Source organism: Homarus americanus, unplaced genomic scaffold, assembly GCF_018991925.1.
Source record: "Homarus americanus isolate GMGI-L3 unplaced genomic scaffold, GMGI_Hamer_2.0 scaffold30768, whole genome shotgun sequence".
Classification (NCBI taxonomy): domain Eukaryota; kingdom Metazoa; phylum Arthropoda; class Malacostraca; order Decapoda; family Nephropidae; genus Homarus; species Homarus americanus.
Window position 1 is genome coordinate 696,530 of NW_024746690.1, and position 26,620 is coordinate 723,149.

Here is a 26,620-nt window from a genome sequence, read left to right on the forward strand (position 1 = left end):
TCAAATTGAAAATCATTTATTTACAGGAACAAAAATGTCAAAATAATACTTAGTTACTACTGTACACGTGAGACGAAACTGATGACATGCACAAAAGTCTGGCAATTTAAACATAAAAATACAATGCAGACGGATATTCATACACAACACACACTGATGAATTAATTAAACAAATTATTTTATAAAACATGGAGGCACAAAATAAAGATGTTTTTAATCACATTAACAGTATTGGTTGTGATCTAACGAATGTACAGTACACTAATACTAAGAAAGCCTAGTTTGAGTAGACATTACTGCACTGTACTGTACTGTAAGTCATTATCACAAAGTAAAAAGAATAAAATGTACAATAACAGCAAGTCAGGATGAGAATTATACAGTACATGTACCTGTGTACTGAAAGTGTGAAATAATTTTAACAAACAAGAGAAGATAATGATGCCTTTGACTGAACATACTGGTAATTTGAAAAAATATCCCTATTCATATTACAGTACATAGTACAATATTTGTTTGGGACATCACTGTAACCCCTGTGCTACTGGACGCCACTTTTAATATTTTATTCAGCTAATGTCAAACAGTTTTACTCAGTATCGAGCGACCCCATACCCAAGTGGTTAATTAGAGAATTTTAGATTATTATAATTAAAACCATATCCACCGTTCTTCATCCATTAAGCTGCTGAAACAGATTTGTTTTGTCGAGGTATTCCCCTCCATAATAAGGCCCCTAGATATCCAACGGGCTTACCTCTAATTTATACAATTTGTCCCCTTACCCTCATTCAAAGCAGAGTTTCATGCAGACATTTTCCATAAAAGTCTTGATTACTACCTGAGTATAAATATATTGTAGTAAATTTTAAAAATTCAAGTCCTATCTGAAGTATTTTTTGATGAGCATTTCCACTTTTCCTCCAGATACATGGCAGGAGACAACAAAAGGGTACAGTGATACTTTCATACCAATGGTTTATCTTCTCAAGTAAACATACATGAAATAAAGTACAAAATAATATTTATACAGTACTTCAAAGTAATAATCTAATACTCATTTAAAGTACTGTAGTATGTACTATGTTAAGTCTTCAACATTGTTACAGATACATGAAGTATTTGCCTCTTGTTGAAATCAACTTGTTAATAAATATAAAATCTGTTTCTTACTATATATACCTGTACAACCAAGACAATATAAATGTGAATACATTTCCATCAGGATGTTTGGGAGTAAAGGATGTTTTTCAGGTACTCCATTTTATCTGAAAATGTTGCATGTGCCATTGAATACCACATGAAGTGCGGCACTTCTATCACAGTGTAACCCAACATTTCTAAGTGACGACGTTCCACCTGGTGGCGACCCATCAGCTGACGACTGTTGATGCAGTAGCTACTTTCTTTATGGAGCAGAACAGCCATCCTTGAAAAAATAAATATTACATCATTAACCAACTACTGGCTGCCAGACTCTATTACCGTACTTGAAATAATATTGTTTAACATATTCAAGTAACTGTTTGTTAAATCCAGGCTTATGATAACAGGTAATAGTTTGTCAGTTTACTCTATGAATCATTATTCCAACCATGTTTATCAGACTTTTTTCAATTCATAAATCCTTTTCCTGCTACAGTACAGTCGACCCTCGTTAATTCAGACCCCTTTAATCCGGATTTCGGATAATTCGGACAAAATCTGAACTTTTTTTTTTTTTTTTAATAGATTTGTAGGAATATTACCTATGCGGACCTTAAGCTAAAATACTGGTCCACCCACTGCTGGGATAAAACACCAGCGTCTTTTTGGTTAAATATAACATCTCCACCACTAGTGTGGGGGGGGATGCAACTTTTAGCTTCAGACATGAAAAATATTTACCATTTACTGCCAGTAAACAATGGAAACGTAAAATATATACCAATTAGTAATGAAAAGTTGTGCAGTTCCTTCAGCAAATGAAGCTCACCAACTTACAATAGGCTAAATTACCTTACAACATGTTTTCAGTAGTCTATGTTGAAGTTCTTAGCACAGGCTAACTTATCATATCATATACGGTATCACAGTTCTCATTGATCTACAAAAAATACCGGTAATAAAAACCTTTTCGATATTTTGCACTTAATATAATACCCGGTAATCTACTTCAACCTCCTATTGTTTACAACGACGCATGACACACCACCAGCTGTTGAGTACCAGCTAGACGGTACACGTGTTTTTCGAATCGTTTTCAGTTAAAAAACTGTTACATCACATGTATATTTTACCTTAACTGTGCCTGAATGAATATATTCTCAGAAATAAATAATAGTTTTGCTGAAACGTGATGTATTAGATACACTGTACTGTATATGTGTACATGACATACCAGAACATGTAGCAATGTATCAGTGAAGCAACAGCAAATTCAGAAAATACTGCACTAACCTCCTATATCCAGCTTTATTCTCAATATGACAATAATCAGAAGTATTAGATTTCTCTCTTGGTGAGATATACTCCTTCACTGGTACTGGTTGATTCTCTTCATCCAGAAGGAATTCAAAATCTGAAATATTTCCATGACAGCTATAAACAAGCGTACTGACAGGTGGGCAGAGAAAACAACCATTAATAAAACAAAGGAAGACTTTTTTCTCTCTTCCAAAACAGACCCTCCATTTCATTGTAAAGCCTATTGGTTAATAGCCCTTTGATAAACATTGTTTCATATTTAAAATGAAAAGTTTTAAGAAATGGGATATTTAGTTTAAGGACACTAGGGCTCTGATATGCAGTATATTACAACACATTGCACAATGTATGAGTATATTTAGTTAATTAAATAATCATGTAAAATGAGAACTGGCCAAATCCAGAAAAAACAAATACCTGTACACCAATATGTCCATAAAAAGCAGCATCAGCCCAAGAATTTTACATGATACAGTACAATGATAGCAAGTACTGTACTATATACAGTACATCATCAGAGAAGTAAATATATCTTACCCAGAAGATAATAGTAAGGAGTTTTGACATTGGCTCTTAAGACATCAGGTCCCCCAACCAACTGGGAAAGAGCTTGGTGTACCTCAGTATGGAAGACACTATTAGGAACTGCAACTGTTCAATGATACATTATTACACATTAATAACTAAATGAATGCCTAAAATGCCAGACATAACTTTTACCTGTGGATTACAGTATAACACAAATATAAGCTGGGTTTCTGTCTAAAGTGTAAGTAGACAACACAAGAGGATCTGAGAAGGATGAGTATTAAGTGGACCATAGATTAGACTTCATAAATATTGTACACAAACTACAGCAATATTGAGTTTATTTTTATTTTATCAAGTGAAGAGTTTATTAAATAGTGATTTTTACAGCTAAGACACCAGTTGAATGAATAAATTTGGCCCATTTTTCTACTGTACAGACTTTCAACCAATCCACCTGAGATTCAGTACAAAGATACCTTGTTACAGCTCCTAGATATTTATATTAATAAGCTGATTTTTTAAATCTTTTTGGCCATTATACAGGGGTTAAAGATCACAGCAAAATTATATAGAACTGGGGTAAGACATATTGTATTATCTTAAAAAAAGGTGGACACTTTCACTTGAGTTCTATCTATTAACACCTTTCACTACTGGATGGATACCACCTTCAATATTTTATTTAGCTAAAACCAGACGATTTTATTCAGCTCAGAGAGCCCTCCTTTTTATTAATACTGTACAGTACTTGTTAACTAAGATTTGGTGACTTTATAAAGGATCCATACCTGTTTCAAGAAGTTCTTCACAATACTTCTCGTGAAACCATGGAATTTTCTCCTCTGGATGGTCAATGCAAACAGCACGATTTAATTCCATAAGCATATGACGTACACGTGCAGGATACGTTGCCTATTGAGAAACAACCATCAGAATCTTTTGTGATATCAAATGACCAACAAAATACAAACCTACTTGTTCTAACATGAGAAAAATATTTGGTTGACAACTGCATAAAACTTACTCTTCACTTTTCTTTCTTATCATTGGAAGTTCCACTATGCATTGCTCGTTATCTGAATTGAACGCAGTTTACAATAACCAGTATCCTAAATTTCTACACCCCTATAAATTGGTGGACTATCCTATTACTTTAATTAACTGCTCATATATTATGCAGATCACAATCTCTGCAAACCCCACTATTATGACAACTATATTTTGTGTATTATAATAAGTACAATATACTGACAAATTTTCCATTAAACATTTATAGTGTTATTTCTAATTTTTGGGCTTTATTCAGGGTATGGAAATTTTTATAACTTCTTATGAGTACTGTATGTACATTTGCCCACAATTTCACTTTGTACAGTTAGCATTACCAATCCTCTCTCTCCATGATGTGGGAACCCAGAGAGTAACGAAGCATGATTCTTATGCGCTCACGAGTGAGGGGGAGAGTGGGTCCAGGGGATGATGGGGGCCATTGTGTGATGGGGTGGTAAGATTCAGAGGAACACTGACTTCAGTTTCATTAACCATCAGTTAAATGTTCTCATAATCCAAGCCAAACTATGTATTTGGTTGTAACCTATTGATACTTTGACTCCCTACCAGCTAGAACCTACCACTACCTACATTCATTCTATTGTCTCTTATACTATGCTTGTTGGCTTCCTACCATTTAAAAAAAAAAGGGCGCTGGTTTGAGCCAGCAGGGAGTCAAATAGGTTATAACCAAATACATAGTTTGGCTTGGATTATGAGAACATCAAACTGATGGTTAATGAAACTGAAGTCAGTGTACCCTTATACCTTGTCACCCCCCCGGACACCGGTCCCCCATCATCCTCTGGACCCACTCTCCACCTCACTCGTGAAAGCTTCGTAATCATGCTTCGTTACTCTGTGGGTTCCCACATCATGGAGAGAGAGGATTGGTAATGCTAACTGTACCAGGTAAAAGTGTGGGCAACTGTATAAGACCTCCGTACTAACAATGATCTGGAGAGATTATAACCACAAGTCATGAAAGTCTAAATAATATTCACTTTTAAAAATCAAAATACATAAACCACTAACAAACTCACACCTTTGAATAGCATCCTGATATTTCTTCATCTAATTTATCGAGGAAACTGAGGTTAAATATATTGTGAATCAGCTTGGATGACAACTGACCATACATATTCAGTCCCAGACACAACTGGAGAATATTTAAACCACTAAGTTGATGGGCATCCCTGAAAAGGATATGAAAAATTATTTTATTTTACAGTAAGCATGTACTGTACAAGTGTCTATCAGAAAAGGGAATTATTGAAAGGTTAATTTTTCTAAACATTGATTTTTCAAAGCAGAGGTTCTGATTTTTTTTTTAATACAGTACAGAGGAATTATTCAAGGCATGGATTCTTGAGGACCATTGCTGTGTGCAAGATACCTGCCAAGCATGACAAAAGAAGACATATTTTGTAATTCAATCATATTTCTCAACAGTAAGAAAGTGTTTCTAACTTCCTGGGTTATTTCAACATGTTTTTATATTAAAGTACAGTTTGTTAAATGGTCTTAGCCACCACACCATACTTGTTCAATGACAAGGCAATAAAGAAAAGCTTGGAAAAAGCAAAAATTTTTATCACTGGCTTGTGATCTGTTTTTGTGTGGCAATGGAAGACTAATGCTGTAACTCATAACTTCAATTTCCAGGCCGTCCTTCTTAATACAGTAATCCTCTGGGTCATCCTATACATCTAACTGACATGCACCATAATATTTGAACCATGTTTATGCTGCCAAAAACCACTTCATTAATTCATCTAATGGATCAGAGAGTGAGAGTAACATATGAATAGTAATACTTAAGGTGGATATTACCTCATTTCCTTGAAGCTACTGATGTGCATAAAAAACTTTCAACAGAGTAATTAGTTAATATATGGATGAAATTATTTCAAGGGTCATTAACACAGCCAATTTTCATATTACGGTATATATATATATATATATATATATATATATATATATATATATATATATATATATATATATATATATATATATATATATATATATATATATATATATATATATATATATATATATATAAATGAGCTTAACACTTTTAAGGCCTATACTGCAGTTGTTTCACAATAGAAGTCATATCTTTGAATTACTGCCCCCAACTGCTGTGGATAAGGCCTTTACAGGATTTCTAAACCCCCGTGCCTTTGAACATATTTGTAAGTTGTTAAATCAGGCATAGGTTAAAAATAAATAAGTACAGTACTATACAGGCTTGTACGCACTACATACTTCGATAAGCTGTTGGTGCAAGCTGAGAAGAACTGTTGTCCAGTTGCAGGATAATGACCGAGGGTATACAAGCAGCTCAGCAAACGCTCAATCGTATCTACCAGAATATACTCTTGGTTGTCTACTACATACTGAGCCAAGGCATCCAATATCTGCAATATAACAGAGTATATAATATCAACAGAAAAAGCCATGTTGTGACTGGGGAAGACCAAAGAAAAACATGAATTGCAGTAGTTAGAGAGCATAATAGCCACCAACTGCATGGAGTGTCTGTCTTCCTTTGGATTTCGGCTACCAGCACCATAACAGGAAAAGGCTTGTAAGAGTGAAAGAGATGTAACTTTATTATTTATGGATACAAATACCCTGTACTGTATTTTTACAGTACTAGAGATATACACACACTCATTTGTAATAAAAAAAAAATTTGACTGAGTCAAAAATTTATGTGCATTAATAATTTCCAAACACAATGATTCTTAATATGACAGAACATTTTATTGTATACTGTACCTAATATACATTAAACCTAACCTGTGGAGCCAAATGTTTGGTGGTGTAAAAGAAGTAGCAGATGTCTCTCAGAAGACGTGAATTCAGTTCGTGAAGAAAGGGGAGGTGTGCATGGACTAGTTTATCAAATAAGAAAGTTCTGGGAGATCCATGACGACTAAGATAAGCCCGTGTAATAGTTGTGACATCTATTAATGACTTTGCAGTCTTTAATTGTTCTTCTGCACAGGTGTCAAGCATACGGCATATTGCAGTGATCTGCTCCATAAGCCTCCTACGAGTATTCTTGGGATTTAGAGCCAGTGTTATTTGGACCCCTCGAGACAAGTTTAAAACATCAAAAGAGGTGAACTGAGACCCATACTGTATAATTTTCTCAACAATATCTTCAGGTAATCCCTCTCTGCTATCATAGCTGATCAGGAATGCTGACATGCTGGCCAGTTTGTTAGGTACGAGGCCAGTTGGACTACGTATATCCTTAAGCAACAGCGATGACATATTCTTTTCCATGTGATAGTTTCTGTATGTTCCACCAAGGTTGTTGTTGAAATACATGTACCGGTGGTATACCTTTCTGCGTAGTATTTCTTCAAAGCCTAATTGAAAATTGGTAGTTTGATCAATCTCTCTCTCAACCGCTTTCATTGACTTAGTCCAAAATGCATTACACAGTTTAGTATTTGAGGTTTTAATATATCTTAAAGTCTTGAAAATTACACCAATATAGTCATAAAACTCTGCATTATCAAGTTGTTCAGCAACCAACTCTTCAAAATACTTCTTCCTATTTAATGAACCAAAAGGAGCTAAATATAACAGCTCAGGCCCTGTAATGGAATTCTTAGACACTTCAATTTGTGATACAGAATATTGTTGGATCTTGGTGAATATTTCACGAGGTTCTAAAAAATTCTGGAAGTAATTACTTAAATCAATAACTTGCCAGATACCAAGTGACGGCATCCTATTCACTAGACACAACATAAGCTGACGACACAGGAAGTAGTGTTTTGATGACCATTTTGAATAGTTAAGAAGCTTTATTATTTTCAATATTACCTTGGGATCACAAGTTTCAAAATTTCCCGCCTCCAAATTTTTCTCAACAAATTTTCTGTATTCATTAATTAAAGATTCTGTAATAATTTTCTTTGTACTATTTAGGCATATAGTTATCAAATGTAATTCTTCAAGTGTTGAGCAAGTTCTGAGTTTGTCTGCCACAATAGGCAGGAGCTTCGACTGAAGAAAGTAAGCTTTAATACCTTGGTCTCGTAGGTACACTGTAAGCCGTGACAATGAATTTAAATTAAAATTATTTAATCTTTCCAAGCATAATACTGAAAGTTTCTGCATTAAAGGTGCATCAGTCCTTAATCCTATCTTATTCAAATATAGAAGCATACAGGAAATTGCAGTGTTATTCAAATCTTCACAGACATTTTCTAAGTGTTTTAATAATTTTTCAAACGTTGGGTGATTCAAAATTTTTTCTAATAAAGTATTAAGTTGAAAATTTGTAACGGAAGAATAATCAAGGCCATATCTTCCATACACTTTCTGAAGATCCCAGAGTGTAACAATGGCTTGGCTTGATTGCTCTGCTGTTAAGAAGTCTCTGCATTTGTCAATTGTATCAAACACTTCCTGAAGACTATTGGCTTGACTTATTGTTTTCACAATCGGATCATTTGAATTCTGATATAAGTTAACTCTTAGTAGATCAAATTGGTCTTTGCTTAAAGTTCTGTCTCTGTCAAGGCCATCAATGTCAAATTCAGAATCACTGATGATGCCTGAATCATCAAAGTCATCATCACTGGTTTGAGTGACATAATATCTGGACTGAGTTCTTATCACTGCAGGAGTAAAAACTCCCATCCAACCACAAATAATCCTCAAACAATTATTATTGTGAAATGCTTGTTGGGGTCCATTGTGTTTAGAATGATGTTGATTGATGCAACAAACTCGTTGATAACGTAGCCGTTGAAGATATGTAATCCTGTACACAGCCTTTGAGTTGATCAAACTCGGCCCCGTCATCCACATGGAGTAAGACGTAATGAACCCCACTCGCTGCATCTGAAAGTAATTCAACTACTGTACTACCATTCATGAAGTACCAGATACTGCTAAATTCTGTAATTCATTATTCATAAAATGAAACAAACTAACATAAGAAGATAAGAAAATAAGGAGTCTGCAATAGGCCAGTTGGCCCGTGCATGGCAGCTCCTGTCGAGAGTTACTACCACTCTCTATCATCCATGAATCTATCCAGCCTCCTTTTGAAACTTTCCAGCATTCCAGCACTTACTACAAAGTTGCTAAGCTTGTTCCACTCGTCCACCACCCTATTTGTGAACCAGTTCCTTCCTATCTCCCTCCTAAACCTAAACTTATCCAACTTAAATCCGTTGCTCCGAGTCCTATCCTGCTTGGATATTATAAGAACTTTATCTATATCCCCTCTATTGATTCCTTTCACCCACTTCAATACTTCTATCATATCTCCCCACACTCTTCGTCTTTCTAGGGAATGCAAGTTTAGTTTCTTTAACCTATCTTGATATGGAAGGCTTCTAAGTCCCGGAATCATTTTCGTCATTCTTTGCTGCACCGACTCTAGTGAATTGATATCCATTCTATAATAAGGGCACCAGAACTGAACCGCATAATCGAGGTGCGGCCTCACTAGCGCAAGATATAGTTGCAATAAGACCTCTGCACTCTTATTACTTACACTTCTAGATATAAAACCCAATACTCTGTTTGCCTTATTTCGAACATTAACGCACTGTTTTCTAGGCCGTAGGTCCGGGCCTACAAGTACCCCTAAGTCTCTTTCACAAGTAAACTTCTCTAGGTTGATGTTGTTAAGGCTGTATACATTGACAGTATGTGTTCTTCCAATATTAAGTACGCTGTTATCTTGTATTTTAATCTACTAATAAAATAAATATTACTTTGAATAGACGCAGTTCCTAACAAAAATTAAACATGGCATCCAGAGGGAGATTGGCTGCACCTCCACAGATGTAATACGCAAAAAATTGTTAAAGTGATATTAGGCAAAACATATTCCTCATGCACTTTTGTTTTGCTTCAGGAGTTAAGAAATATTTTGTCTTATCTGGTAATATGTCCTACATGAATGTAGGACATTTGGTTTGGGCCAGGGTGGTTATGATCTAATCTAACCTAAGCTAACCTAACTTAACCCAAAATGTTCATTCACCATTGTAGGGTTGGTACTGTAGTTAGGAAGCAACATTAATACTGTACGTATAGACTAATACAGGTAACGAAACAAACACTAAAATGAAAGTTAATTGGTTTGGATTTTTTAGTAAAAATTTGTAGTTCTGTACATTTACTGATGATAACACATAAGGTCCAGGAAACAGGCATGGCAGCCACAAGTGTGGTAGGCAGACTATACAGTGATAGTGATGTTGTTTTCAGATGAGGAAGGATCCATAAACTCGAAAGCAATTATTAACCTTTCTACAAGTAAGGAAAGGTTAGGTAATCTTTTCAAAGGATTATTTGGTGTTCTTTTTGGTATTTTACCCCCACATTTTCCCTCTACTTCAAAGCCCTGCCCACTCTGAATAACCATGAAGAGGATAAAAGTAAAAAAAAAAAAAAAAGTAAAAGTAATGATTGTTGGTATTGGGGCGGGGTCATATCGCTTAAATTACTTGAAAATATAAATTTGCGACAGAAACGTAATAAAATAAAATATTTTTATTTTCTTTGCTCTTTCTCCCTATATAGTAAATAGAAATACAGTATGAAATTTCATGGTGTAACTAAAACGAATCTTAACCCTAACCTACCCTATAATCTAACTTAACCATATCTATATCCAGTGTGATTTTGGGCATACAGCTGCCATACCTATACAGAATCCACTACGAACACATAAAGCACAAGTAATACTGTACTTATTTCCAATGTGGTATATACGGTTAATTTTTACAAGTGGACTCTCAGCGACTTTAAGGTTGAAACAATGTTTTACCAATGAGTTCTGAAGTGTTTCGAAGGATTTCGACCATGAATTTCATTAGGAATGAGCCATTTTGAGTTATTATACCTTCTCCCCCAACAGAAAAATTAGTGATATGTGATATAAATGACTAAAACTAAACCTAACCTAACTTAGCACCTGCAATGGTTTACTGAGATCGAAGAAATGCTGATTTATGGTAAAACCTCATGATCACGTCCCAGTAATGTAGATCGCACCTAAACACAAGAGCCCTTTTGATTATGATTCAAATTTAACCACTGACACCACCTACACCCATACACGCAAAAAATATTCCTAAAAACTTTGAATCCAGCCTGTTCATTGGCTCAATAAGACGGGCAGGAGGTCATGCACACCTCACCTAAACCCCAGACGAAATTTTTTTAAATATCTCGCTTACATGTAATTTGATATAAATGCTTTCAGTAAAACTGATAAGAGATGGGTGAGCTCTACCTTTAGCAACTATTCTTTTGCAAACATCTTTTGAGGATCCACTTGTAAAATAATAAATACCTAATATACTTGACTTTATCCCAATATAATTTTGTGTCAATTCATGGCAATATATCCACTGACAAATTTGTGATATTACAGTCGCCCAAGCCTTATAAATTGACCAATAATTACAATAATTTACAGTAAATAAAGTAGTGACATCTATACACTACCATTCTCCCCAAAAATTAATAAGCTCAAATATACAAACCTTGAATCTCCGCTTTTCGGTGTCTGCATGTTATGTGGAATCATTAGATAGATACCATGGCAAAATTATATCCGCCATTACAATTACGTACAGTATATCGAGTAAATATCCTCCAAGTAGAGGAATGAGTACAGAATATTCCAAACACACACAGATAGAGACGTAATCATGTTTGTTAACGCTGACCAACGAACCCCAAAATACCGACTCCTTTACTTACGAAACTCAGCAGAGATAAACACATAAATATTCAGTAAAATCGTCATCATTACACATTAGTGGCTGTCAAATGTCTTTATACAGAACTTCTACTATCAATGATCTGTTATTTCGTATCATACATAAGATGAAGGTGAAGTGAATGTTGCAATAACGACACCTAGCAAGAATATACCTTCAGCTATCTCTTAAGGCGGGAATTTCGGATACTAGGTGATGTACTATATAATGAAATACAGGTAATCATCAGGTTTTCTATGACCTTGGTAATTTTTTGGTATAAAATATTATTGGAGGTGTGAAAGAGAAAGTGAATCGTGGAAGCTTGACGGGCGGGTCTGTTAGGGTGAGTGCGGACACAGAACAGTGTAGACTAAAAAAAATACTCATTTAATACACGAAGAGATAGCGGTTCGGCATAGAGCACTGCATTTGACCACCTTCCTGTATCTATCTGTACGGTTAGGCACCTTTCTTTTACAACTGGATGGACTGGGGATGCCCCTGGCGCGAACCAATTAACTCAAAGTTAAGACAGGAGGTAAGTTCTCCTGTCCGCCTTATCCTATTACACGTATCCTATGTAGTACTATGTAGTTAAAATAAACTAAGTAGTAATAATTAATTGGTGATGACGAAGAAAAGTATTGAAGACAAAATGCGTCCTAAATCCTTTTAATTAAATTGGGTTGAATTAGGCTATGCCGGTGTCACGATCTATCTCATCCCTCAGTTCAAAACGTCCGCACCGTTCTCCCTCCCAGTCCCAGGTTGATACTGTACTGCGTTATGTTGAGCAATATCCAGTACCTCAGGCGTGGAAGATATGTGGAACAACGACCTTACACACTCGCTTTGTAACTACATACTTGCTCGGACAAATTTCCGCAAAACAATTTCTCAGTTGAAAATTCCACCATCATAAAATTATAGATAAAATCGCACTACCAAAATAATTAAGGAAAGCAAAATCACACCAGCTCGGCAGCTTTGTCCTTAATTTCTAATACTAATTATGGTGGGCTGGGAGATTTTATTCTTTTAATCAAACAGATATTTAACTCATGGGGAGGTCTTGACACTCAAGGCCTCAGACACTTTCCCCGCTCACCCAGTCAGTTGATAAATTTCTATGATGTTTTGTAGCTTTTTTAAACGTGTGTATATGTTAGGGTCTTACTGTTCTAGTCTAGTGAGTACCAGGAATATCTAATTCTATGGCCTTTTATTTTTAAAGTACCAGGTAGCATGGCGGAATGGTCTGATCGGAAAACCACTATTAATAGCTTAGAAATAAACTGCCTGCGAAGGCTACATTATTAATATGCAGTATACTGTACCAGTACTGTACCACAATGCAATAAAAGTCTGAATTGACTGCGTTATCCTCGAAGTTCTATTGTAATATATTTACTTTATGAGATGTAATTTCTTTCCAAATTGTATTTTACTGTACCAGAGAAAAATTCACGATCAAATTAAATTAAACCAAGAATGGCCAGTAATCTACTGTACAAAAAGCATACTGTATATTCATCGCATTTTAAATAGGTTACACACACCACTGGCCCTTCCCTGGGCAGGGCCACCTCTATTAGGCTCTAATGCTAATTTTTTCCCGACATGGAGAAATGAAAACGCATCTTAATTTTCACTTAAGTCATAGCCAAAAAGACGAGTCAAAAATTTGCATCGTAATTGCATAGAGATTACCATCACTAGAAGTGTTCTCCAATACTCTTTGGATAGAAAAAAAAATCAGTTTACGAATCTGGAGAATCCGGAACTCCAGCGCTCCGCCCTACATAACTCCCACAAGACGTTTTTACACTTGAATCCTGTTTATGGTCCCTTCGCTCTCTTACTTTCAAAAACTTTGCAAAATTATGTCCAGAATATCTCTGTGGATAAATCTAGAATTGTGTTATGAATGTTTTTTTACTATTTCTCAAAGTTTTCACCTTCCTATTCATGTTCATTAATTCAGAGCAGTCCACATATTGTTCTCCATGATCCCATTCTCCTTCAGTTTCGTCCCTATTCATTCTTTATGCCTCTTTCCTAGGCAACTTTCTCATTCATCATATATTGCCACACACCCCCGTCCTAACCATGACCACAGTCCCATGGGATGACTGATAATTCACATCTACAATTTCGAATAAGAGCGCGAAAAATTGCAACATTTTGAGGATATAATTAATTAGGTTATTACTTTACTAATCAAGTACATAACTGATGACAAGAAAAGCATATTTTTCCATTTATATATATTTATTCAGTCGTATCTCTACCTTGTTTACGCGTTAAAAATCAATATAAAATTAAAAATACCGAGAGAACTGCAAGTCGGTGTACAGGGTAGAGTCGAGTTAGTGGCGGCTTGTGTCCTTGGCGTCAGATGGTCACTTGCAAAGCGGTCAGGGATCATAATATTATGACACATGGTTTTATAAGAGTATTAAAACTTTCTATGTAAAATAGTAATTTTAAAAGTATAAAATGTGGTCGACTGTAAAAGCGAAAATTAACTTACAAATACAGTATAACCTGAATTCAGTGATGTCAGTTACAGACATTTTAAAGTGTTGGTTTTATTATCTCCTAAATATTGCAAAGCTAAACATTTCGACAGTTGACTTGGCATGTCAGACCTACTGTGTGAGTATTTCTGATCTTATCTACAGGGGTTAAGCCTGAGATGAACCCCTGACCTTATGACACTTGTGCGTTTAGATGTCTCTTGACTTTCAATAAGACCTGTGCTATATTTAGGAGTCACTGTCGATAAACACAAGTGAAACACACTCAACCATGGAGGCCGACACATAATTATTTACACATATGCATTGGATATTCACTATATGATGCACCTTTAACGATAAATGGATTTTTTGCCCTTAAAGAAAAATAATAATAATTGGGCACAATACAATACCTGACTACTTAAAGTGCGATATAGCGGAACTGTTATATTACTGCAAAACAAATATTTAAAAAAATATGGTAGGCAACAGGGATGCTGAAATTTTTGTCTATTTGAGAAGTATCATAAGCTCTAATTGTAGACGAAGAGAAATTAAAACAGGATTAGGTCAAGAAAACACGGTATTGTATAGTCTTAGCTATACAGTATGTTGAAAAGGAATATTGATTTTAGCTTGCTAAAAAGACTGCTGATATCCAATAAATGATCAGCACTATTTTATGGGTGAGAAGCATGGCCTTTCAAAATGTGGTGCTACAGAACTAACAATGACTAGAAAATCCAACTACGGATAATTTATTGAATAACTGAGATGCTTTGGTCACTATAGTGATGAAGACAATGGTAGATATATTAATTGGCAAATTTGATTGCATGAGGACGCTCAGGGGATAGTAGAAACTGGAAAGGATTACCGGGGTAATGAAATAATTACTAGCTGGGCCCCAGAATATATAAAATTAGAAGCGTTTGTATGGCACCTTGAATGATTGACTGGTGTAATCATCCTGAGATGTATGAACGGGGTAACACGGACAGGCGTAAGTTTCTCTTAATAACGTTTGTTTATTTGTTTGCTGAAAAATATATATAGAATATTATATTGTACAGTATACTAAATAATGTATGAATAAATAATTTAATTTCTTGTTTAACTATCGTGACATACTTTCGAATTTAACAGTTCAATACTGTTCTGCTACAATATGTAAGTTGAGGTCAACGAAATCTCCATGTCTATCACGAATAGGTTCGTAGAAGTTCACCACATTTAAAACAAGATGGAAATATATTTTCAGCAAATAAATCAGAAAAATATTAATTTCAAATACAAAGAATAACAAATGAAATAATACAGTCTGGTTACTCAAACAGCAGAAAACGATGACGTAAAAGTCCAGCGTCCAATCACGCCTGAGAGAGATTTGACGTCACACAGGAGGACGCTCGTCATTGGTTACTCCGCACCCATGATTCTAGAATAATTTGTCTTAACGCAAACAGACGCTCGATGAAACTGGTTTCGTCAGTCAACTACAAGTCTCAGTCTTAGTTGGATATCGCGTTTTGTGTGTCGTCATTGGCAGTAACGATTCGTGAGTATTAAATTGATCTCTGTTTCTTGATGTATTTATGTATGTTTTCTTTTCTGATTTGAGGAGCCCAATAAGTTTTGCGTCACTATTATAGTTCTTTAACCCCTCCATGGTAAGGTAAACGTGTATCTTGACTATGATTCTACCTTTTTTTTCTTCATATTACACTAATACAGAAGATGAAATAGAGCACATATGTGTTATTGAACGGACCAAACAGGCCTCTGAACGATGAATGATCACCTTTAAAGACAGGTTTGTTTCTGGGATTACCGCACCAAATTCTGAGTAATCTCCGGTAGGTTGGGGATAGCTCAATAATTGTGAGTGCTGTTGGAAAATGTATCACGTGTTAGTAACAAATACTATCAAAGATTCTATCAAAATTAAGTTAATTTAATTGGATTTATTCAGATTAGATTTGTGAGTAATGACGTTTGTGAAGGCGTGTTGGTCTGGAAAGAGAATTTACTCTTCTTCGGTATACTGATGGCTTTTAGCAATCAACAGTTGTTAGTGGTTGACTTACATTCGGCAATATTACAACTTTTGGAAGACAAAAGTCGGTCAAATAGGTTTGAGTCATGGCGTTGTCTATCGAGCTTGAATAATCATGAGAAAATTTATCAAAATTTAGCTAATAAAATTAATAGGGAGACCGCTGATTGCCTCTCCCAAGCAATGTGACCTATGAAATTTGAGTCACCCCAGGGCGTTGGACACGTAGCCCAGGTATCAAATATCACACAGGTTCAGATAGTGTAAATTTGCATCTCTGTGGTCTGGACAGGGGTATAAAACGAGTTTTACAAGCCTGTAGAGGGCATAGCTATGGTACTGGATCACATCGGATATTTAATACTTATTCTCCTAATTAAGGTTCGAATCCGGAACGGATAGATCTTGTACGGTAACCATATCTTGGATGGCTCTCGATTAAGTTGGTTATGCACAAGGAGAAAATGTCATAGGCTAATAATTGTACAGTACAGTACAGTACTTCTAAAGTCAAATGTGTACTAGTGTGTTTTGTCGTGTTACACCTTAGGAATTGAATCTGCCTTGCCTACCACACATAATTAGTGAGATCCAAGATTTGGTGTGTATTGGTGCTTTCACATTGAGGCCGGAATCGTACATATTCTGACGCAAATTGTCCGGAGACAAACGAAATTAGCTAGCCTTTTTGCACGAGTCTGTCGCCTCCAAGATGGGTGTGCACAAACGAGTAATACAGTTTAACCTCAACGTAATGCTTAAACATGGTAATGTTGGCATCCATAGATTAGGGAGTACAGTATATCCCCAAAGTCTAATTGTATTAGACTTTGTATATCACATTCTATGAACATATTTGCCCGTGTCATTCTTGGGTTTTCGTTTGACAGCTTCAGGAACTTGAATCAGGTAAATTTGAAATTAATTTACTTAAAGTAACCTAACCTAACTTTTGACACCGCTTACGATCTTCCATTTATGAAAAGCTTCTTGGTGATGGGCTCCTATAATATTATAATTTGGAGGTATAATTAACTGATAATGAAAATATAAACGGTCGGGTGATACGAGTACGGAGCGTAAAAAAAAAACCTAACGGAAAATACAACATATGATAAAGAATATATAGGATTCTTTTGAATGTAGGTGATGGGCATTATCTTGACATTCGTGGTGGGCAACTGGGAGAACAAGTTGTTACCATGTTTGGTGAGTGGGCGACGAAGTGCGAGATGAGTCAGGGTTGAGAGGGCCACATCCCACACTAGACACCGCCGTAGTGCCCGGGTAAAGGCAGCCAAGGATGCACTGTGCCACTTTCCCTCTCGTGGAGCCAGTATCCTGTTCCTCCCCAATCTCCTTAAGTGGTACCCTATTGTCATATACAGATAGCTTGTGTAGAAGTCTAACGGCGACGTCTGGGTCAAGTTTCACCAAATTCGGCACATTGAAGCCATTTTGGAAATTACATTGTCTGTACAGTAATAGTAAGCCTGGCAATTAAATGCTTTTTTACATCTCCCATGGTGAGGAAAATTTAAGGTATGAATCTTCGAAAGGCCTGGTCCTAATTCGAACGGCTAATAAGTTGAATAGCAGTGAGAAGGCAATCGCAACACCCACGATTGTTAATGTGTTTGCATCTGAAAGAGGATACGAATTTTGGCCGCACAAATTCCTTGCATTGGGGCCTCCTCGCCTCTGTAAAGACAACTACAGTATAGTTGGGATATTTTCAACTTTTAGAGTAACTGGGACGTCAATACCTAAATTGTAATTGAATAATTTGTGGGAAGTGGATTGAATACTATGGTTCACCTGTAAGAGTACAATAGAGTGCCCCTCCACCTACCAACCTCCCATGGAATAGCCCAGGTATATTTGCTGTAGTCTTTGGTTATCTCTTCTGTTAAGTAATCACAAGCTTAGAAATTTGTCAGGGCAAACTGTTTTGGAGTGAAAGTTATAAACTCTGAACAATCTACCAGATAATGTTGTGACGGCACCGAGTGTGAGTTCATTCAAGGCCAGACTTGACCAACTCTGGCGCAGGTAAATACCAAGGAATATCCAATTCTGGAGCCATTGCTTACAGTGCTTGCCAACAGTGTGAAACAGAGACGTGAGCGACCGCTCAAGTGGCGAAGAGGATAAAATAATGAACTGCTGCTGTCGCACACCTACAGCTATTCGAAGAGGATAAAAGTAAAAATACAGGTCAATATTAAAACCGACAAACCTAATAGGATTGCGCTCACCTGAAAAGTTGTTTCTTTTTTCCAAATATGGCAATGTGGATGCCATCTTGGGGAAAGTTTATGACGCCTCTTGCTTGTACGGTGAGCCAAATGTAAACACGTGAGGTCAAATCAGATTTTATTTGTGACGTATTTTCTGATAAAAAGGCTAGATCAATTTATTACGAGTTGAGACATATCTGTTTAATTAATTTAGACAAACAGGGTAATTTGTATGAATACGGATCAATATTTGATCAAGGGAAGCCAACTCTGACTTATCAATTGAGCAACCGTATTGGGCTGAGCCTCAGTGACTGGCTCGAGTACGTGTGTGCCGCGCCTTGAAAGACCAGAACATTCGACTGTCTACACAACCGGTCAGTAACTAGTCGGATTTTGTAGCATGGAACCTCGTTTAGTTTTATGTAGTTAACGCTGAACACTTTCAACAAAACCACAAATCCAAAAAACTAATTTTAATTCAGTCCTGATAAATTTTCATTTAATTGCCCCACTAGGACAAAAATTTTGTTTTTTATGTATTTTGTTTTTAGTTTTGAACGATTATGACCTTCATTTACGTAGGAAATCTCTCGTTTCTGAGATATCGACTCTCTCTACCCCTCCCAAAAATGAGTGATATTCCGACGGAAATGAGTCATAATCGTTCAAAACACGTCAAAATCCACCAGAAAAACATTTTTTTTCTGATATAGCTATCTTACAATGTTGGGAGAATCGGGGGGAGGGGGAGTAGAGTTTGCTGTCAGAACCTAACTATTTACCTAACCTGGGGACTTCATCCCAGTGGCCCTAGGCGGGGGGCTGTATCTTGGTAATCCTTTGTTTCCAACGAAAATGTTATAGATTTTTTTTTTAAATTGTCTAAATTACTGGATAGGTATATTAAAAAAAAAAGTTGTGGTGCAATTAAAAGCAGCAATACCAAAGTCAATAGTTTGTAATCTTGTAATTCAGTTATGATGCTAAAAACTGCATTACTCTTGAAATTATTTGGAAGAAAGGGGATTAGTATATCGGACTATCCTGCAAGGGCTGCATAGCGCTGATGCAGCCGTATCATCTCCATCTGTAGCCAGACTCAGTTTGTGCCCAGTCAATACCTAATTTATCCAGTGCCCCTACCAAACCCACAAAGATGTCATCACCTGTTGTTGTTCCTTTCATTGGTACCAGTTTCACAAATTCTTCTGTTACCTGCATATTTTCATCCACACCACGTATAAAAACTGCAAGTTGTGCTACATCACTTACATCGGTACTTTCATCTATTGCAACTGAAAATGCAGTAAAGGACTTAACTTTGTCTTTGAGTTGACTGTTAATATTCTCTGATAATTCACCAATTCTTTTGTGCAACTGTATTTCTTGAGAGGCTTATGTTTGCAAATGCTTGACGTTTTTCTGGGCAAATATCTTCTGAAGCCATCAACATAACATTTCTTTATAAAGTTCCCCTCAGAAAACGGCTTCAGTGACAGCAATTTCATGGGCAATCCTGTAACTTGCCTTAACTGCAGCATTACTGACTTCATGAACACTTTTAAATACTGACCGCTGCTTTTTCAATGACTGCTCCAACTCCTTAACTTTGTCTTCATGTAACTTTCCACTATATTTATTGTACTTCATAGCATGGTTAGTTTCATAATGCCTTCGAACGTTGTATTCTTTGGCCACAGCAACTTGTTGATTACAAATCAAACATGTTGGTTTTTCATTCATTTCAACAAAAAAGTATAAGATTTTCCACTTATCCTGTACCACCCGACGCACTTCATTAACTGTTCTTTTCTCTGAAAACATAATTATGGGCTCAGAAGTAAAAACAATGATCACTGCTGCTTTGGATATTTGCAACGTTCCAACTGCCTCGATCGACTATGCAGGACTAGTACTTGAATGATTGGCCAAGCGAGAGCCTGCTGCGTCAGAGTTTTCATGTCTAATACCTGTAATGTATGGAGTGTATACGTCAGTAGTCGGCCGTCTCACAACTCGTACAGTGGCACGCTTACAACCACACTTAACCGTTAAAACTGTCTCTAGTCTTATTGCTCTTTCATTGGTGATGTTGATTGAGTATTTTGTTCTAGGAAACAGCAGACTATTTTATTCAACTGAGGGATACACTCACTATTTAGTTTTAGCTCCTCAAGATAAGGCTGGAGCAGCAAGTGGGCCGCGGGCCACATGCAAGAGTGTGTCGGGCCTCATGTTTGACACCTCTGCTGTGCAGTATAATGAAAATCTGAAATACACGACAGACTCCTGGAAACGATACTCTTCAGATATATTCTATAGAAGTTGTTTCTTACTTCATTAATAGAAATAAATGGCTGGAGGAATTGCAAATTTTCCACTTGATTTTCCTTTGTTTTTTAATAGGACCAGGGTTTTGTTTGGCCCATATATGGGTACTGTACTGTACAGTATTTGTTTTGGGTGGACGGATAGCACTAAAGCTTAGTGTATGAATTGCTGTTGGTTTTGAGAAGTTCTAAAAAAAAAATAATGTACAGTACTTACTGTATCTTAACTTTCTGCAAGATAAACAGTAAATGGACAGTATATTAATTTACTAGTAGGAGTAATGGATCATGGAAATTGTAGTTCTCATTATCATTACTTATCCTAGCCATTCTATGATGTTGTATACTGTACTGTAATTAGAATTGTAATTATTTACAGAAGGCTTTTCGTGATGTTTTTGAGATCCATTTCTTAAAATTTTACAGTTTGCTTATTGATTAATGTTGAAGTTAAGTTGACAGTCATTGGTCACACTAATTTTGATATAAAATTAGGAAATTGCATATTTAGGGTAAATCTGATTATGATAATTTGTTATAATATATATAATTATTTTTCAGACAATGACCAAAGCTGTTGGTATTGATCTTGGCACAACCTTCTCGTGTGTGGGCGTGTTCCAGCATGGGAAGGTGGAGATTATTGCCAATGACCAGGGCAACCGTACTACACCATCTTATGTCGCCTTCACAGACACAGAGAGACTCATTGGTGATGCAGCCAAAAATCAGGTAGCAATGAATCCAAACAATACTGTGTTTGATGCTAAAAGGCTGATTGGCAGAAAGTTTGAAGATGCTACTGTTCAGGCTGATATGAAACATTGGCCTTTCACTGTGATTAGTGAGGGGGGAAAACCGAAGATACAAGTGGAATACAAGGGAGAGAATAAATCCTTCTACCCAGAAGAAATTTCATCCATGGTATTAACGAAGATGAAAGAAACTGCTGAAGCTTATCTTGGCACCACAGTCAAGGATGCTGTGGTAACAGTACCTGCATATTTCAATGATTCTCAGCGGCAGGCTACTAAGGATGCTGGAACAATTGCAGGTATGAATGTCCTCCGTATTATCAATGAACCCACCGCTGCAGCCATTGCCTATGGCTTAGACAAAAAGGTGGGTGGTGAACGCAATGTGCTGATCTTTGACCTTGGTGGTGGTACATTTGATGTTTCTATCTTGACAATAGAGGATGGCATTTTTGAGGTAAAATCTACTGCTGGTGACACTCACCTTGGAGGAGAAGACTTCGATAATCGTTTGGTTACCCACTTCACCCAAGAGTTTAAACGTAAATACAAAAAGGACTTGGGTGAAAATAAACGGGCCATTCGTCGTCTGCGGACTGCCTGTGAACGTGCTAAGCGCACATTATCCTCATCTGCACAGGCTAGCATTGAAATTGACTCTCTTTATGAAGGGGTTGATTTTTACACATCCATCACAAGAGCTCGATTTGAAGAAATGTGTGCAGATCTCTTCCGCGGCACACTTGATCCTGTAGAGAAGTCTCTTCGTGATGCTAAAATGGACAAGGCACAAATTCATGATCTTGTCATGGTTGGTGGATCTACACGTATTCCCAAGATCCAAAAGTTACTTCAGGACTTCTTCAATGGTAAGGAACTGAACAAATCTATTAATCCTGATGAAGCTGTTGCTTATGGTGCTGCTGTGCAGGCTGCAATCTTGAGTGGTGATAAATCTGAGGCTGTACAAGACCTTCTGTTGCTGGATGTTGCTCCGCTTTCTCTCGGTATTGAAACTGCTGGTGGTGTGATGACGGCACTCATCAAGCGCAACACAACCATCCCCACCAAGCAGACACAGACTTTCACAACATATTCTGATAATCAGCCTGGTGTGCTCATCCAAGTGTATGAAGGTGAACGTGCTATGACCAAAGACAACAACCTTCTTGGTAAGTTTGAGTTGAGTGGCATCCCTCCTGCACCACGTGGTATTCCTCAGATTGAAGTCATCTTTGACATTGATGCTAATGGAATTTTGAATGTATCTGCAGTGGACAAATCCACTGGTAAAGTGAACAAGATCACAATAACAAATGACAAGGGTCGTCTAACCAAAGAGGAAATAGAGAAAATGGTCCAGGATGCTGATAAATACAAGGCTGATGATGATAAGCAGCGTGAACGCATTTCAGCAAAGAATGGTTTAGAATCTTATTGCTTTAACATGAAATCCACTGTGGAGGATGATAAGTTTAAGGATAAGGTTCCTGATGATGACCGCAAAAAAATAATGGATTCTTGCAATGAGGCTATTAAGTGGTTGGATGCGAACCAAATGGCAGAGAAAGAAGAGTATGAACACAAACAAAAGGAAGTTGAGCAGATCTGTAGCCCCATTATTACTAAAATGTATGCAGCTGCTGGAGGTGCTCCTAATGGTGCACCTGGAGCACCACCTGGAGCAGCTCCTGGAGGTGGCACTGCCAGTGGACCAACCATTGAAGAGGTTGATTAAATTTAACCTTCATCCCTTTCTTGAAATCCTGTTATTGTAAACAAAGGTTCCATTAATTTGTTGTTGAAGGAAATACGATTTTATTTATATTTTACCATTCCATTTATTTTACATGTAATGCAATGTCTACATATTCAGTACTACAGTATGTATTAATTTGTTTTAAGAATTAATGGAACATAATTTTTTTTTTTTTTTTTTTTAATACAATACATTTGACTCATAATATTCATGGAAGGGCAAATAAGCACTGTACAGAGTACAGATATTATTGGGAACAATTCCTTAACCATTTTTTTTTTTAAACCTTGAACATTGTGCAGGAACAAACTGAACTACCCCCTACATATTTGGTTGGAGTGTATTCTGTAATCCATATTGATATGGTAATATGGCAGCAAAGAAGACACAAGGTCAGGAAGGTAACCTTACTCCTGAAGTTTCATCGTGTAGGACTTATAAAAAAATTCCTTTGATGTTCATAACATGACTTTATCAAAGAAATTCCTTTGATAAAGTACTATTTCCTGGTGAGTTTTCTCTCTGACCCTGTTTCCTCTGCTACATATTACCTTTGTCCAAATGAATCCTATCCACATTGATTATGGTATACGGAAACCAACATGAAGATCATGTTTAATATACAGTAATTATTTTCAAAATTAAATTTGGCCTTATAAATTGTAATTGGTATTGAGTTTCTGTTAAAGTAATAAGTATTTATTTTGCTTACAGAATGATGTAAGGATCAGCTTCTATTATTTGTTTTAGATTTACTTGTTAGTATAAAAACCTTTGCTGGAGTTTGAATGTATTTAAAGAATATATTTTTCTCTCAATAAAAGGAATTGGAAGATTATTCTATTATTCCCCTGGAACTAATGAAGTTTATGTCTAGTTTTTGAGGAAAGCCATCATGGCACTATTAAGGATGCCTTGCTTAAAATTTAACATAACCAGTGAAATTTTTGGTATTCACTGCCTGCTAACCTTGTCCTGAAAATTTTCACCTTACTATTTCTTCCTTTTCATATCTTTTTGAGAGGAATGATGGTAAATTATGGGAAGTCATGAGGCAATGGAAATCTTAATTTGACTTTAGCCAAGATATAATAAGCTATTTCCATGTCTCGAAGCTTTGGTGCAAAAAGATGTACTATATATGGAAGTTATATTTAATTTGGTGTATAGTACATGAACTTTAAACTAATAGTAAAATCCTATTAATGAATGTAGAACCCTCATGAGAAATAACTACTTCAGTTTAAAAAATACACTGTACAGTATTAACTTTCACGTCTCCTCTAAGATGCACTGGACCAAAAACAAGAGGAACATTAACTATTACATTAAAGACTCCTAACATTACTCATTTGTTCTCATTCGAACCAACATTAAAGACCCATTTGCTTTCATTCTAACCAGTACAACAAATGTTTACTATTATGGTGTTCTCTTTCTATGTGATTTGTCCTGTTTACTCCTATATTTTCATTGACTGATCTAGGCAGCTACTATAGTGTACTTCTTGATTATCATCTTTTTAACCCTTCACTACAGGGATGCCACTTTAATCTTTCATTCAGTGCAGAGGGAATCCCATACACAAGTGATTAATTAATAAATTGCCAACTCTGAAATTCCTGAAGGATCCCAAATTTGAGATCCTCAAAATGGGTTCTTCAATAAAATGATACTTAAATATTTAGATTATATGATCTAAAAGTGCCATAGATCTGCTAGGATGTCGCTTTGAATGAGGATCACCACAATATCTTAATTTATCTGCTGCCCATGGACGGAGGGAATATCCAGAGCCACCAGGTAAGATATTATTAATATTCTTATTTAATTTGGCAAATATATGCTTGGAGGTATCACCTGGCAGATCTTCAGATGTCTGGTTATAAATCTTTTTGCCAGGTTCTGTACTATTGGGCTTATTTTTCCATACCTTTTCCTGTTTTTCAATTGGTCCCATTCCATTATTACTGTCCTTCACTCCCCCAAGGGTGATATGATAAAGGTAGGGATTTTTATCAGGGTCAGTATGCTGGGGTGCACCACATTCACGACAAACACTTTGCCCTTTTCTATCTGTTATTGTTGGCTCCAGAAACAAACGTTCATTTTGTAAATAACAATGAATACCTGAAATGGAAATATCCAGCATCAAATTACCACACAAAAATGACTGTGTGCAAAGTATTATCTAACTTGACATTTTATTTCCTAGGGATGAGGGCTACAGCACTTAAAGAAACCTGTCTTAAATTCTGGTGGACATAAATAGAATGATAATTCGAGAAAAGTTATCTTGTGAAAAGGTTCATCTTTTAAGAAAAAGGAAACTGAAGTTTAATGAATAAAGTATTTAATTATAATAGGTGTTTTTAATGTAAACATTAAGGGAAAGGATGAGCCACAAGCCAGATTACATGGATTAAATAACATATCTAAAAGAGGAGACAGGTAAGATGACTGTTGTAAAGAAAAGAAACATAAGAACTGTACTGCAATTCTGCTAGGTCTCAGATATACAATACCAAGGACTACCAAAGGAGGGTTATCAAACTGGTGCTGGCACTTGAGACACCTGTCTTACCAAGACAGACTAGAAGGTCTACAATTGTCTGTCATATGTAGAGATGCACAGGCAATTCTGAATAAGAATTCTCAACAGGACAGGTTTCTTAGTAAATAGAACTAAAGAAACAAAGGAGTGCAGTAGAATGTGATGGCAGAAATAATGGAAGGTTCAGAGGTAAGAAAAATTTATATTTTTATTATACATGTACTTTATAGAATCCTACTATACATGTAAATTACCTTATGGAGAAAAAAAATTATATTAGCAATAGGAAGTCAAGAAAATAATTTGTATTTAGCAGGTTGCCAAATATAACAGTAAGAGCCAAATCCACCTACATTTATGACAAGAACTGTGATCCTGAGCTTTACTGTAATTATGCAAACGAGAGCGATGAAACTCCTCCATCTCCTCTGCATCCCACGACCTCCATCTCCTCCGAAAGTTATTGCGTTGCTGCTGTGAAATGAATTTAAAAGTGCTTCAACATTTTCAAAGCATTCAAACCCTAATCTTAAACTGTACCTATATAAAATATCTATTCATGTATTTACACAATATTGTACATACCTACAT

At 36.2% G+C, this 26,620-nt stretch overlaps 3 protein-coding genes across 8 annotated transcripts in view; 1 reads left to right on the forward strand and 2 right to left on the reverse strand.

Annotated features, from left to right (window-relative positions):
* LOC121879388 (FAST kinase domain-containing protein 1, mitochondrial-like) lies at positions 1 to 18,767 on the reverse strand. Of its 3 annotated transcripts, none has more exons than XM_042386003.1 (8): positions 18,647 to 18,764; positions 6,856 to 8,922; positions 6,319 to 6,470; positions 5,093 to 5,243; positions 3,786 to 3,909; positions 3,004 to 3,117; positions 2,440 to 2,560; positions 1 to 1,429 (listed from the first exon to the last, which is right to left on the reverse strand). In XM_042386003.1, exons 2-8 carry the CDS (start codon positions 8,920 to 8,922, stop codon positions 1,222 to 1,224), a joined length of 2,937 nt encoding a protein of 978 aa, XP_042241937.1. In that variant the 5' UTR covers positions 18,647 to 18,764; the 3' UTR covers positions 1 to 1,221. The 3 variants fall into 3 exon arrangements, 2 of the variants coding, with proteins under 2 accessions (XP_042241937.1, XP_042241938.1); XM_042386004.1 differs by lacking the exon at positions 18,647 to 18,764 and adding an exon at positions 11,589 to 12,650; XR_006091320.1 differs by lacking the exons at positions 1 to 1,429; positions 2,440 to 2,560 and having other exon boundaries at positions 5,091 to 5,243; positions 18,647 to 18,767.
* LOC121879389 (heat shock cognate 71 kDa protein-like) lies at positions 15,748 to 24,308 on the forward strand. Of its 2 annotated transcripts, none has more exons than XM_042386006.1 (2): positions 15,748 to 15,890; positions 21,523 to 24,308. In XM_042386006.1, the coding sequence occupies exon 2, from the start codon at positions 21,526 to 21,528 to the stop codon at positions 23,452 to 23,454; it is 1,929 nt and encodes a 642-aa protein (XP_042241940.1). In that variant the 5' UTR covers positions 15,748 to 15,890; positions 21,523 to 21,525; the 3' UTR covers positions 23,455 to 24,308. The 2 variants fall into 2 exon arrangements, with proteins under 2 accessions (XP_042241940.1, XP_042241939.1); XM_042386005.1 differs by lacking the exon at positions 15,748 to 15,890 and adding an exon at positions 18,861 to 19,005.
* Positions 23,611 to 26,620, reverse strand: part of LOC121879390 — a 7,603-nt gene continuing 4,593 nt past the window's right edge. For 2 of the 3 annotated variants that reach the window (XM_042386007.1, XM_042386008.1), the window contains exons 4-5: positions 26,383 to 26,503; positions 23,611 to 25,605 (exon numbers count right to left, since the gene is read on the reverse strand). In XM_042386007.1, the coding sequence (XP_042241941.1) occupies positions 25,160 to 25,605; positions 26,383 to 26,503 (567 nt within the window). In that variant the 3' untranslated portion in view covers positions 23,611 to 25,159. The remainder of the gene's footprint in view (positions 25,606 to 26,382; positions 26,504 to 26,620) is intronic. The other variant, XM_042386009.1, reaches the window with a different exon arrangement.

Excerpts from the sequence above, each read along its gene's own strand:
- LOC121879388 (XM_042386003.1), bottom strand. The coding sequence starts at position 8,922 with ATGCAGCGAGTGGGGTTCATTACGTCTTACTCCATGTGGATGACGGGG. Across the intron at positions 3,910-5,092 it reads TATCAGGATGCTATTCAAAG|GCAACGTATCCTGCACGTGT; the intron begins GTGTGAGTTTGT and ends GTTTCTCAATAG. Across the intron at positions 2,561-3,003 it reads TCCTTACTATTATCTTCTGG|ATTTTGAATTCCTTCTGGAT; the intron begins GTAAGATATATT and ends GAAATATTTCAG.
- LOC121879389 (XM_042386006.1), top strand. The coding sequence starts at position 21,526 with ATGACCAAAGCTGTTGGTATTGATCTTGGCACAACCTTCTCGTGTGTG.